General features: G+C 42.0%; 1 protein-coding gene across 2 annotated transcripts in view; it reads right to left on the bottom strand.

The window, feature by feature from the left end:
• Positions 1-13,221, bottom strand: part of MBOAT1 (membrane bound O-acyltransferase domain containing 1) — a 56,313-nt gene that overhangs the window by 19,619 nt on the left and 23,473 nt on the right. For both annotated transcript variants that reach the window (XM_059851516.1, XM_059851525.1), the window contains exons 3-4: positions 12,970-13,047; positions 9,583-9,678 (exon numbers count right to left, since the gene is read on the bottom strand). In XM_059851516.1, coding sequence (XP_059707499.1) covers positions 9,583-9,678; positions 12,970-13,047 — 174 coding nt within the window. The remainder of the gene's footprint in view (positions 1-9,582; positions 9,679-12,969; positions 13,048-13,221) is intronic.

The following is a 13,221-nucleotide window of genomic DNA, read 5'->3' as shown; positions in this document are numbered from 1 at the left end:
CTCTGGTGCCAACTAAACATGCCACACAGAAATAGCCACTACTCCCAGTAGGATCACTCATAATTCCCACAGCCAGCTTTACAGAGCTTCTTGGCACTGGAGGCAAATGTGAGCTGCTGCAGCTACAGAATGGGAAAAAAGACTAAACTCAGCTTGGTGGCATCAGGAGGTGGTTCCCACAAGGATAAAGGACATAGCCAAGAGCATTTAGAGGAAGGAAAGAGGAAAGATGGGAGGAAAACCACGGGGACGGCTGACCAGTTCCTCCATCAACAGTGGCACCCTAAACACAAAACCTGGCGCTGAACATCTGCAGTCTGGAAGGACCCATAGCAGGCAAAGCAAGGGATGAGCACCCCCTCACACTGCTTCTCCCTATCTCTCTGCCACGGGAGACAGCAGCACAGGGTGCCCAGATCTCTCACAACCACTACAGCCACAAGATGGGAATGGGTGATGAGGATACACCACTATTTTTAAAGCATTAGTTGTGATGAATGTATGTAAAATCAGTCCCACAAAAGAGATCTGTCTTCACTGAGGATTAATACAATGGGTTGTTTCTCCATTTGAGAATAAATTAACAACATTAACCAGATGGAGGCTTCTGTTTGAACACAAATTATGTCTTCAACCTGGAAATGAACACTTGAGTTCGTACACATTTATTTAACTATTTACACGGTTTGACCAGTATATGGAACTTTTTTAAGAGACACAGATGATTGTGCTAAACATTACAGCTGTTCATTTTAACTATTGTAACATATTTTCTGGAACACAATTAAAGAAAAAAGTTGAGGGTGGTTTTTTGTTTTGCTTTTCTTTTTTTTTTTTTTTTTTTTTAGTTCCAGCACTGTGTTTGCCTCACAGATTTCTCAAGGTAAAGAAAAAAAAGTGGAACTTACATTCAGTGATGTCTCTGTCTAAAATAACAGTCAAATACTTATGTTCTACAGAGATTTTCAAGAGATTCTGGACCATCCTTAACTAAATCAACCTACTGGTTACAATCAAATGTAAGCCCAATGGCTAAGATAAACTGTTTACAACCTGATTATCCCACTAATATAAATCAAACAGATTCTCAAGATAATTCATAGGCTGAGCATGGTAAACACAAAAATACTCACAAAAGACATTCTTTCATTTTAAGTGTTCTTTTTTTAACACTTAATATGGTTGCTCTTTTCCAAGAGTTCACAAGTAATTCTGTGTGGGTAAATTGCATTTTCTACCCAAAACCAGAACATGTAATATCAGCCAATTACTTAATCAGAAACTGCTTTTATCATTTCAGAAGTACCTACTTGAACTGCCAATTAAAAAAAGTTTGCACAAAAAATTCAGAATAGGCTTAAATATACACAGAAGTTGAATACAATTGTAACAGAGGGGTTTGTACAGCAGCTTTTCTTGGGTCATCTAGATCACTGATAGTAGCCAAGGAATGGACAAATTCAACAATGACTTTTCACCTTCCAGTAATATTGTCAAACAGCCATTCTAAACTTTATTCCAACTAAGGTTTCAAGAAAAGTGATTTATAAGCTGTTTTTACCATTATCTTCAACATCCTGTTTCTCAAAGTAGATTTTCCCAGACAAAATTTAGCTTTGCTTTCAAAGACACATAAATCCTAATCCTTTAAGCATATGAAAAGGCAGATTTTTTTTAATCCTTAAGAGAGACAGAGGCTGTCACTGAATAGAGCAGTTTTACTGCAATAAACACAAATTTTTATTTTGAAAGTGTTTGACTATTTAGCTTTATGGGGGAACATTAACACTTGTTTCAATGTACTTCAATTGGTTGCATCTGTTTCTTATGGCAAGGACTTCACGCCAATATTGAAGTGGGTAACTTTAAACCTCAGGCTCTGAGCCAAAACCATATGACTTCAAGTGTCTAAATTTAGACACTTGTCTTAGACAAGGCCCCCACGGTAAACCAGAGAGAACCAAAATGCAAACAATCCGAGGGCAGCAGGAGTAAAGCCTGCACTGAAGTCATACTACATATAAACACAGAGGAGAGAGGCTCTCCTCATCTATATTAGGAAGTCATTGCCTCATTGATGGCGCATTGTAAGCCAACAGAACAAGTCAGCCTTTCCTGCACTTTCATCAGAAAAGATGGACAGTGTTTGTCCCTGAAATCTCCCAGCTCCAGAGGAGACAAGGGATGACAAAACTCACATGTCTGTCAGGGCGAGTAGGAAGGAGGTACATTAGATACCTCCTGTTCTCCCTCCTGACATCATCATATTACATGTCATACGTATTTTCCAGAGTGGCTGGAAAGATGCCCAGCAGAAAAGGACCTGGGGGGTGCTGGTCAACAGCCAGCTGAACCAGAGCCAGTGAGTGCCCAGGTGGCCAAGAAGGCCGATGGCATCCTGGTCTGCTTCAGGAATAGCATGGCCAGCAGGACCAGGGCTGTGATTGTCCCTCTGTACTCGGCACCGGTGAGGCCGCAGCTGCAATCCTGTGTTCAGTTCAATTCAGAGGACACTGAGAGGCTGCAGCATGTCCAGAGAAGGGCAATGGAGTTGTGGAAGGGTCTGAAGCACAAGTCCAATGATGAGTGACTGAGGGAGCTGGGATTGTTTAGTCTGGAGAAAAGAGGCTGAGGAGGGACCTTATCATTCTTTACAACTGCCTGAGGGTGCAGCCAGGTGGGAGTTGGTCACTTCTCTTGAGCTACACCAGGTGAGGTTTAGGTTGGACATCCAAGGAAATTTTTTACAGAAATAGTGATTAGATATTGGAATGCACTGCCCAGGGAGGTGGTGGAGTCACTGTCCCTGGAGGTGTTTAAGGAAGGACTGGATGAGGCACTCAGTGCCATGGTCTAGTTGACATGGTAGTGATTGGTCATAAGCTGGATTTGACAATCTCAGAGGACTTTTCCAAATTAAATGATTCTGTGATCTCTTTTCTACCCTACTCAGGAATGTGGAAAACTACTGTAGAGTGGCAATGGGATGACACACACTAAATCTTTCACGAGATAGTGTCAGGTTATCAGCCAACACTTCACACAAAGGGTAAGCAATGTTTCAGGTGAACAAGGAGCATCTTCCTCCCTCCTCTCCTCCTGCCCACCATTCCCCTCTGACTTGATCTCAGGGAGATCGTGTCTATGCTGCAGAGCACAACAAAATGATGACATTACTGGAACTCTCTCTTAAGGGCAGGGAAGGGGGAGGGAAGAATCACCAATTCCTAAACATGTGAGTTTTGATTATTAAAACTTTGAAATACCAGAGTATTGAATTGCCATTTCTATTCAGCCTCTCAGGCAAGCTGTAACTTTAAACAGCAATAAAACATTGAGTAAGTTAATAAAAAAATACAGCACCATATCGCATATAGTCAACTGTTTCCAACATGGTACCATTTTAACCCTTAGACTCTACTGGAAAAAATCAATAGTGCTAAAAATAAGAAGGGAAGCTAACAAAACTATAAAACTCCCAATACCTTTTCTTACTCCCAAACTTTGTGATGCACAGGTTTTTGGAGGGGAGCAATTAGGTTGAATTCAAAAAGGAAATCTACCTACTGCACTTGCACTTACAGATGAAGCACAAGGACTTATCCCTAGGAAGGAAGCATTTGAAATAAAACAGATTTAGAAGCCTAAACAGCTTGCAATCCATCACATTTGAACACCTACAGATTGCTTTGCAGCCACATGCTGAGTGGTGATTCCACATCCCCTCCACCTGTCCTATTAAGCACTACTGTTACAAACTACCACAGAAACACAGAATCTGATTTATGTGTGGTGTGATTTCCCCTCCCTTCCCATGTTTTATGTATTGGCTATGAGTTTAATCTCAGGTTGTAGCTGTGCAGTACCTCCTACACACAAACCATAGTGGCCAACTTTTAATTAAAAAAAAAAAAATCAAGAAAGTGACCCAGGAACAATTTTATTTTTCAAGGCATCTAACATAAGGTAAAGACAGCTTTGGGTTTTTGTTTACCTCACATTAGATGCCTTGAAAAATAACACAAGACTTAAGATGCAACCATTTACAGAGAATGCTCAATGGAGGGGTTTACTCCTCTAAATAAACCTTCCAAATGAAAACATATCAGTGAATATAATTTTTAAATCCGGCTTGCCCCAAGGCAATAAATTTGCCAGAAGCACAGGCCAGTGGAAGTACAGATGTTTTGTTTGTAGACCGCTGTGGGGGTCCTCCCCACATCACAGGCTGGCTTCTGCACGGAGCGAGTTTCGCTGCTTACGAGAGAAAAGACGTTTTCCAAGCACAGTCTGCTTGACCTTAGGTAATCCCGTGGAGAAGTCTGGCACACGCTTGCTAGAAATAGTTTCCACTGACCTGATTTCACTAAGAGAGGAGGTGGAGTCAAAAGGCTCATAGCAGACAAGACTCCAAAACAGTGAACATGTATTTCAGGGTTACCTCTGCAGTGCTGAAGCCATGACAAGAAGTTCACACAGTCACACCCTGCTGTGACAGTAACCATCGCTGACAAGGGGATGGCCAAGCTGGCAGTGAGCTCGTACTTTTGCTTTCAACAGTAAAAGGAAGAAGTACATCAGAGGAAAAACACTTCACTAAACAGACTTGCCACCTCCAAAGCAACTTACAATTTCCTTCATGTGATGTGTTGCCTTTGTGTGTGTCTGTGTGTAAAAGCTCCCAAGCAGTATTTCTTAAGCCTTCATGGTAGAAGCATTTCACTTGAAAGAGTGTTTACTTCTGGAGAAGTGTCCAGGGATGTACTAGATGTGTGGAGCTCTCTAGTAGTGATTGCCTGCTTGAGTTTTGCCTAGTTCCCACACAGCAGTTCTTGCCGGGCTCCTGTGAATCCAATGGTAACTGATTTCAGGGCTGTTTCCCATGGACAAGCACCCAGCCAGGCAGCAAAGCAGCAAGCAGGCATGGAAAACAGACTGACCCCCCCTTACTCACCCTGCACCTGCACTGCTGCACTGTCTCTGGGGACCAGCTGCACACCAAGGTTGCCCAGCACTGCAGGAACAGACACTGCAGCAATGTACTGCATGTCATACATTTAGAAGACAAGAAAATAAAAATAACCAACTGAACTTGCAGGACCAGACAACATTTCTGCTCTGTGTTTTCACTGGTAACATCTATCTTTGCTTTCATCAGCAAATGTATTTCCCTTGTGAAAAACAGCTGCTGTACTTTTATTCCTTCCTTTTGTGGTTGAAACTAGAAGCCGCTCAGAGAGGAAAAAGCCAGCAACAAAGCACTAACTACCCAGCAAAAATTCACTGCCTGAAGTGACACTTGTTACTGAATCATTTGCTTATATATATGGCTTTTTGAGAGGGCTCTCTCAACGATCATCCCTTTCTAGGGGGTTTGCTGAGGATTCTGCTGCTGCTCTGCATTTGGGATAGGGTGAACAGAAAGGTGGTGTCTGGGGAGTGATGTCCACCAAAGCACTTTTGTAAGAGCTACGTATTTGACACGTAGGGAGGAAAACTGCTCAAGTCTCCCAGATACTTCAGCTATGGTCTCTCTAAGACCAATCTCTAAGACAAGATTGAAAACCGTGCCACTGTATGTGGTGATCTTCAAAAACTGAGTTTCTCTTCTGTAAGGAATGGCAGCAAGAATCATAGAATTATTAAGACTAGAAATGAGCTTTAGGAACACTGAGTCCAACTGTTAACCCAGCGCTGCCATCTTCACCACTAAACCATGCCTCCAAGTGCCATAACTGAATCTTTTTTGAACGCTTCCAGGGATGGTGACTCCACCACTTCCCTGAGCAGCCTGTTCCAATGCTTGGAAACACTTTCCATGAAGAAACTCTTCCTAAAATCCAATACAAACTTCTCCTGGCATAACCTGAGGCTATTTCCTCTTGTCCTGTCTCTTGCTATATGGGAGAAGTAACTTACCCCAACCTTGCTACAACCTCCCCTCAAGCAGTTGAAAAGAGTGATAAGGTCCCTCCTGTTCTCCAGGCTAAACAACCCCAGAGCTCTCAGCCACTACTCATATACGAAAGAAACTCCCATATGCACGATCATTCTCCCACATTTCACTGCAATATTAGGAAATTTTGCTCAGACACTACAAGAATTCAAAGAGGAAACTAAAAAGCTCTACGGCCCGAATCAAGCAAAGGATTGAAACAGACAAGTTCCATACCTTCTGAATTTTATCTGGATGATCATGTGCATTGGGCATTTGGTCATGAAGCTTGCTAGACTGAAACTCTATCTATTACTACTTTCCAAAAAACAGAATCAAGATTTCTTATTTTAAATTAATTTTCCTTAAAGCTATCATATTGCTATACTCAAGCTGAGCCCGTGATACAAAGGGAAAAAACACAAACTCTATGATGTTGTTACAGTTTTTATAAAGTTGTATAGGCAGGCAACTTACCAGCATAATCCTCTTAGCATAAAGAAGAAGAAATAAGAGAGAAAGAGTTAGGATTTAGTTTTTCCATGTACAATGTACAAATGTCATGGCAAACCAAGCAGAATAAAACATGCATGTTTCTCTCAAAAATTGATTTGAATTAAGGGGGAAGCACAGGAATCAGTTACTGTACAATTAGTATTCAAAAACAAATAGGATTTTTGAGAAAGTAGTAAAGAGAAAATTCCTAAATTACATCATCACTTATTTGATAAATAATATAACTGAAAGAAATTTGATAAGATATATACACTTTTTAAAAAGAAATGAAAATTGAAGTGCAGCAAGCTGGAAATTCTTTTCCTTAAAACCTGGCAGTGTTTAAAAAAAAAAAAACCACAAGTTTTTCTTTAAGTACTATGCAATACATGAAAAACTCTTAAATCAAGAAATAGCTGCAAGCAGCTTGCATACGGTTTTGACAGTGGGATTCAGTGACCTTCCCTTTGCAGGAGTTAAGAATTAACAAGTCACCAGCAGGTAAGGAGGCCCTTATTTTTTATTCTGTAACCTGGAAGTGATATGCCACAGCTTGGGTTTTTATTTTCCAGTTTGTTTAAGATATGACTCAAAAGTTACCTTGCTCTCTCCATCTACACCTGCATTTTACAAGCTCTGTTCTCAAGATGGAAGGGCTCCAAACAAATAGCACAACCAACTATTAGTAAAAACACCCCAAAAATGTATTTGCAAGCACACTTCAAAAGGGTTATGCATGCAAGTTGTTCAGTGCACCAGGCAGGCCAAGAGAGGGAATGAGGGATGCTGGCTTTCAGCACTGCCACTGGGAAACACTCAATGATCTTCTGGCTCGTCACTTCAGGGACACTTCAGAGCTGACTTTGGAAAGCTGATGGCAATAGAACTGGTTATGTGCCTATTTGATGTGGATTAAAACTTCTTCCTTGCAACTCATGGGGTACTGAAACCTCAAATGCAAGCCAGCAGCTGATGGGGATTTTGTTGCAACCTAAAGATTCCCCCAAGTCCAGTGTCTTGCCTTCTCAACATATATCTCCAGCCACATTCACCCAAAACTGTGGGAGGCTGGAGGGAGATGGGCACAGCTCCATAGTTCTGTCTCACTCATTTCTGAAACCCTGAGGGAGAACTTTAATGCCATCCTCCCAGCCACACCCTGTCCTAATGATTCCCTATTGCCACATGCAACAGATGGGGAACCATCCAATATGGGAGAACGAGCAAGAGGAGGCTCAGTTGCTGCTCATACATGGTAAAACTGTGTCCAGGGAGTATATTTTGTCTCTCTGGGTCATCACATCTGTTCAGGTGTGTGCAAAAAGCTTCAATGGGCACATATTTACAGCTGAAGGAAGCAGGTTTTAAGACAGATTTATGAGGGTGAGGTGGGTTTCAACAATTTGGATTGCAAGTTTTTATTGATGCCACTACAGTATTTGTATTTATTCTTAGCTTTTAAAATATACCATGAAGGTGCAGTTCATATCCATAGTACATTTTCCACTTGTTTACTACTTGGTAGTTTTATTTTTGACTGAAGTTTAGGAATTGGTGTGTACCTTGAAGCATCAAGTCAAAATCAAATAACAGAGTAAGTTCAAGCATTATTTTTTCACTACCATTATTATCCTCAAGCTCATCATTAAATAAGAGTAGTTACTTTTTCATCAAGGGAGCAGAGAACACTACCTAATCCATAACAAACAACCACCATTCCTATTCTTTCCCCCCCAGTCTCAGCTGGATCTTTATTAAATGTATTCAGAGAGAGAGAGCTAATATGCCTGACAGTGCATTTCTGAACACAGTATTCAGAAAATCATGATCTCTCACATTTCCCTCTCTGCCTGTCTTTTACACACACTGAGCTACAGCGTTCCAATCCCATTTACAGCCTTCTTGGTACGTCATGCTCTTTGAGGACATGCTTTTGTGTATCAAAAGAACTGCAGAAAAAACTACAGAACTAAATTTCTTTAAACATATAAGTTCCCATTACTGTAGCCTCCTTAATAAAAAAACCTCAGGAGTTTGAGAGAAACTTCCCCTCCACCACCAGAAGTTTAATTAAATGCTGAAACCCACCACCTCAAAGAGAGAGACACATGCACAAAGACAACAAAAACCTTCATTCTCGTACTCTGTGCCTGTAAGATGAAAGAGACTTGGAAGAGTCGGGTAAATCTTACTGTGCAAGTTTACAGAAATTTTTCATGGTATGTCACTAATTACTGTGCCTTCAGACATTCAATTAAACAAGTGGAATACAGATTAGCACGCTGGTTTCAAATCACACAAAAGCACGCCTTCCTCCCACAAACAAAGCACATAGGGTTGGTTAGCTCTCTCTATCTGTGCAAAGCACCCTCCACTGCTTCTCTGAGTGAAATCAGAGACTACAGAGTGCATGAAAACCATTTCACACAGAGCACAGCATACAAAAAGTTGTGCTATTTAAGCAGCGGCCACAAGCTGGCCCCATGAGAGAACCAGTGCTGACAACCTGAGCTGATCTCCAGTCTTTCTGCCTGGGTTACTCACCCAGCTCCACCAGCATCTCACCCCTGCCCAAGTCCTGCCCTCACATCCTGGAGAGCCTGGGCTGGGAAACACCTTCCCAGCTGGGGCTTCAAGGTAAATCAGAACGGGGGAAAGGAGACACGGCGCTGACAGCTGTGCCTAGGAAGCTGGAAGGAGAGCAGCCACCCCTCCTCTCAGGGCAGACCACTAGGGAGCAGAGCACCAGCCATGTAAGTCACTCCTACAGCTGCAGGGAGAGACTGCCCAACTTGTCCTCCCAGGCTGCTCTTCAGGGAAACCTAGCTAGCTAACTAAGCTCTACCTCCTCAACTGCACAGCTTCCAGCAAGAAAACAGTAGAAACAATGAATCAGTGCAAAAATCATACAGTGCTTATTCCTTTTTTAAAAAACAAAACCAAAACCCAAACAAACAAATGAAAAAACCTCACCCAAACCCAAAACAAACCAAACCCCAACAAAACCCCAAAGATCACAACAAAAGCCTCAGAAAAAGGTTAAGGGAAACAAAATTGCAGGTGCTCCAGAGATAACATAAAAATTATTCTTACAGCTTATTGAAATCAACGAACACTGATTGACAAGGGAACCAGTTTGCAGACTCACTCACCCAGAAAAGTCTGTAGTGAGAATACCATAATGAAATATGTATATTCGGCTGATGTGGCACAAGGTGAGGTATCCCATAGCTACGACAAAGGAGTACCTAAAAACATAACACACAGAACACATAGTTACCAACACAAGTACCAACAAGAACTAGAATCACTCAAATTGGGTTGGGCTTGTTTCAGTTTTTTCAAATCAGATTGTTTAAAAGTCTGGAGCTATGCTACAAGACCTGGAAGAAATTCTTCAAGGGGGCTGATGGTTTTGTGTACCCAGCTGAAACCTTACAGAGGTGTCTCCTCATTCTGGGGGTAGGGAAAAATGGAAGAAGAAATAGGTTCAGTTCAAGTTGCAAAATTGAATTTTCAAGGCTCCCATCGTCACATATTATTTTGAAATTTCTGTCCAACTTAAGCATTTGAAACCAGATGACAGTCTATGTCATTCACTGAAGTTATCCACTGCATTTTCGTCTGTAAATGTTCTTTACTTAGAACTCTTCCTCAGATCTAGCAAAGACTAAAATATTTCAAGAGTAAGGTATTCTCTCTCTTGAGATTTTATGTAAAGGCAGAGGATGGCACATAGCCCAACCTTTCAGCTCTCCATGCTGAAGCACACCACCTTCCAGAAAAGTCACAGAATCAGATAGATTGGAAAGGACCCAGAAGATCACTTCAGAAACATCCTTAGGTAGGATGTGACAAATTCATTCTGTGTTTCAAGATGATAGCAAACTTCTGTTGGGCAGGACACAAGCATGGTTCTATCTCAACAGCTGAACAATCTGAAGACTGGAAATATTGCAGTGTCTGCATGGGCTGATGCAGCCTTTCATACAAGTAACTCCTGCCTGTTTTTACATGAGCAAGGAAGAGGATTCTGGGGAGGAAAGAAGTGGATGGATATTTGGAGACAGACTGACACATGAAGGAAATTACATGCAAGGGTGAGCTAGGACACCAGAATGAAAGGCTGGCACCACATGGACAGGCCAGGACCAGGTTTGCTGGTGTCCTCCATAGCTGAGGTTATTATTCTGTGCTATCCATGCAGGGCTGAAGAGGCAAAGACCAGCAGACCACAGAAGGAGATGGCACATCCTGCGTGCCTGGTAGGGCTGAGCCTCGGGGGCTGGTCAGCACACATTGAAAAAGAGGGTCCTCCACGGACCCATGAGGGCATCCACCACAGGGGAGAGCTAAAGGTGAAATCAGACAAGAGGATCAGGCAGCAGACAACTGAAAAAGAGCCAGGCCTTTGTCAACTTATGGCTGGTTTTAAAAGAAATGAGTTTTTCCTCCCTGGGGGCTAATAAGCTGCAGTGTGAGTGACAGTGATGGATCACAAGGCAACCTGCAGGTCATGTGGCCCACAGCAAACAGCTGGGTGAAAGGCAGACGGAAGGGACGTGACAGATTCTTCAGGAGATTCAGAATAGAATTTATGGTATTTTATCTGGGTCAGGCATCCAGTCCTGCCTCAGCAAGGTCCTTGGGTTCCCCTCTCATCAAGGGAGAATGGCAAGCATCCATCCAAAGGCAAGTCAGACATGTAACAGCAAGAGACAGGATGAAGGATCTGAAATAAGCCCCCATGCTGAGGTGTAAAGCACTTAGATTGAAACAGGGGGCAAGCAGGGAGAGATGCACCGAGCTCTGCTGCAGCTGGGAGCATTTCTGGTGCTGGATTAATTTGTCCATTTATAGGCCTTGAAGGCTAGCAGCTTCACCAGAGAGCAAACTAGCAAAAAATAACCAGGGAAAAGAGAATGGAGGTTAAATTATGCAGTTGATTTAATTTGTTCTCTTCCACTGCGTTTTTCTGGGGGAATACAGAGCCAAGTCTTGAAGCCCCACTCTGAGGGATCTGTTTTCCTGTAGGAACAGGTTAAGACCTTAAAGTGGCTTTGTTCAAGCTCACTCTCAACTGGTTTGAATACATTTTTACTTTGCCAAAATTAACAATGTGGATGCACTTTGAGTCACTCTGCTATGGCTAGTAGAATACAATAGAAAAACCCTAACCCAATCCTCCCTCAGAACTCCTGAGGTTTTTCAGCACATTGGATGGACATTTCACACTGACTCAAACCAACACATGACTGCCTTGCAGCAGTAGGCAACATTAAATGAACTGGCTTGATCTGTGTTTCAGTATAAAGCTATTTTGTTTTTAGCCACTGTGGCTAATTGGCTGAAGAGGAAGAGTGAGGGTGTTTCCCGTTGAAGCTGTGTCCTTTTCCTTATCACCACCCCAACTTGTCTGGGAAGATGTAAATAACTAGTGGATGAATCTTTTGTAGACTTGGTTCTTCTGATCTACAGCCACTAACTCCTGCATTTGCCTCAAGTGACAGGCAGGGACAATGGCCAGGAAACCGTAATACAAATTTGTAACACCTTTTTAGTTTGGTCTCTGGATGGCATTTCTTTAACAAACATTGTCCAATTACCTTTCTTTCTTATGACATTATTAATTATCTCTAGACTTCTGGGCTTTGCACTTTGTGAGAGGGTAGAAAAAATACCTCATTAATACCCTGTCTTGCTGGTGCAAAATGCTAGTAACTGCTGTAGAAAGGATTGGTTTTTACAGTTCACATTTCTAAATAATATTAAAAAAATCACAAGTAGGGTTCCCATTTAGATATTAGAGAGGGGTCTCTTCAGGAAAAAAAAGGAAGGTGAGAGGATTATCTGACCATCAGATTCTCAGACAGCCCCGGCCTTGAAGGCAAGTGAAGAAAGGGTTTCCATTCCCCAGCCCAGATTTATGCGGACTCTGAGCCTTCAGCAGCAGCTACAGAGACAGCCAGACAGGGCAGAGACAGAAAACACCTGTCACACACCCAAACCATAAGCTTCTGCTTTAAGCAATAACAGTTCTGGTATTTTCTACTTTTTCACAAAGCCCAGTACCAAAAGCAAGACCTCATTTTGTGGATCACTAAGCTTTCTCAGTGACCTTATTTGAACAACCTAACTCAAGATTAAGTGGAAAATACCTAAAGGCCAAACAACAACGGGGAAAACACATTAAAAAGGATTACAAAATGCAATCTGGAAGAATACAAGACCAAGGAGAACATGACTTCATTATGTTTAAAAAAATCAAAGGTTTATCCCATAAATTATTATGCCTGCAAAAGTCAAATTTTGAGGCCAGCAATTTCATAGGAAAATGCAATACATCAACCCAAAAAAACCCACAAATTGAGATTACAGCTGCTTCTGTAACTCCATGAACAAAGCTCCTGCAAGTAACTGGGAAAGAAAAGAAGGGAAGGAAAGAAGAAGAGGTGGTTCTAAAAACTCCTCAAGGTTCTCCCTCAAAGCAGGGAAGTTATCAGAGGGGCAGCTGTTGCCTTGCAGCCACACCAGCTCACCTGTGGATGTTGGGAATACTCGCCATATTCATAATGCCATAGTTCATCATCACCAGGACAAAAAGATGAATGGAATACCTTGAAGACAACAAAGTGAGTATTTAGATAATTTCTATTTTACCTGGAAGTGCTGGCAGTTCGGAGCAAGAGAATATTTTTCCATGCAAATGACAGCAATGTGACGTCATATCAGGGTACCAGAAAACATGGATTACCACAGGACACCTTTATAGCCTGACTATTCAACACAGA

Source organism: Haemorhous mexicanus, chromosome 1, assembly GCF_027477595.1.
Source record: "Haemorhous mexicanus isolate bHaeMex1 chromosome 1, bHaeMex1.pri, whole genome shotgun sequence".
In the NCBI taxonomy this organism is placed as follows: Eukaryota; Metazoa; Chordata; class Aves; order Passeriformes; family Fringillidae; genus Haemorhous; species Haemorhous mexicanus.
This window is presented reverse-complemented; position numbering and strand designations above follow the sequence as displayed.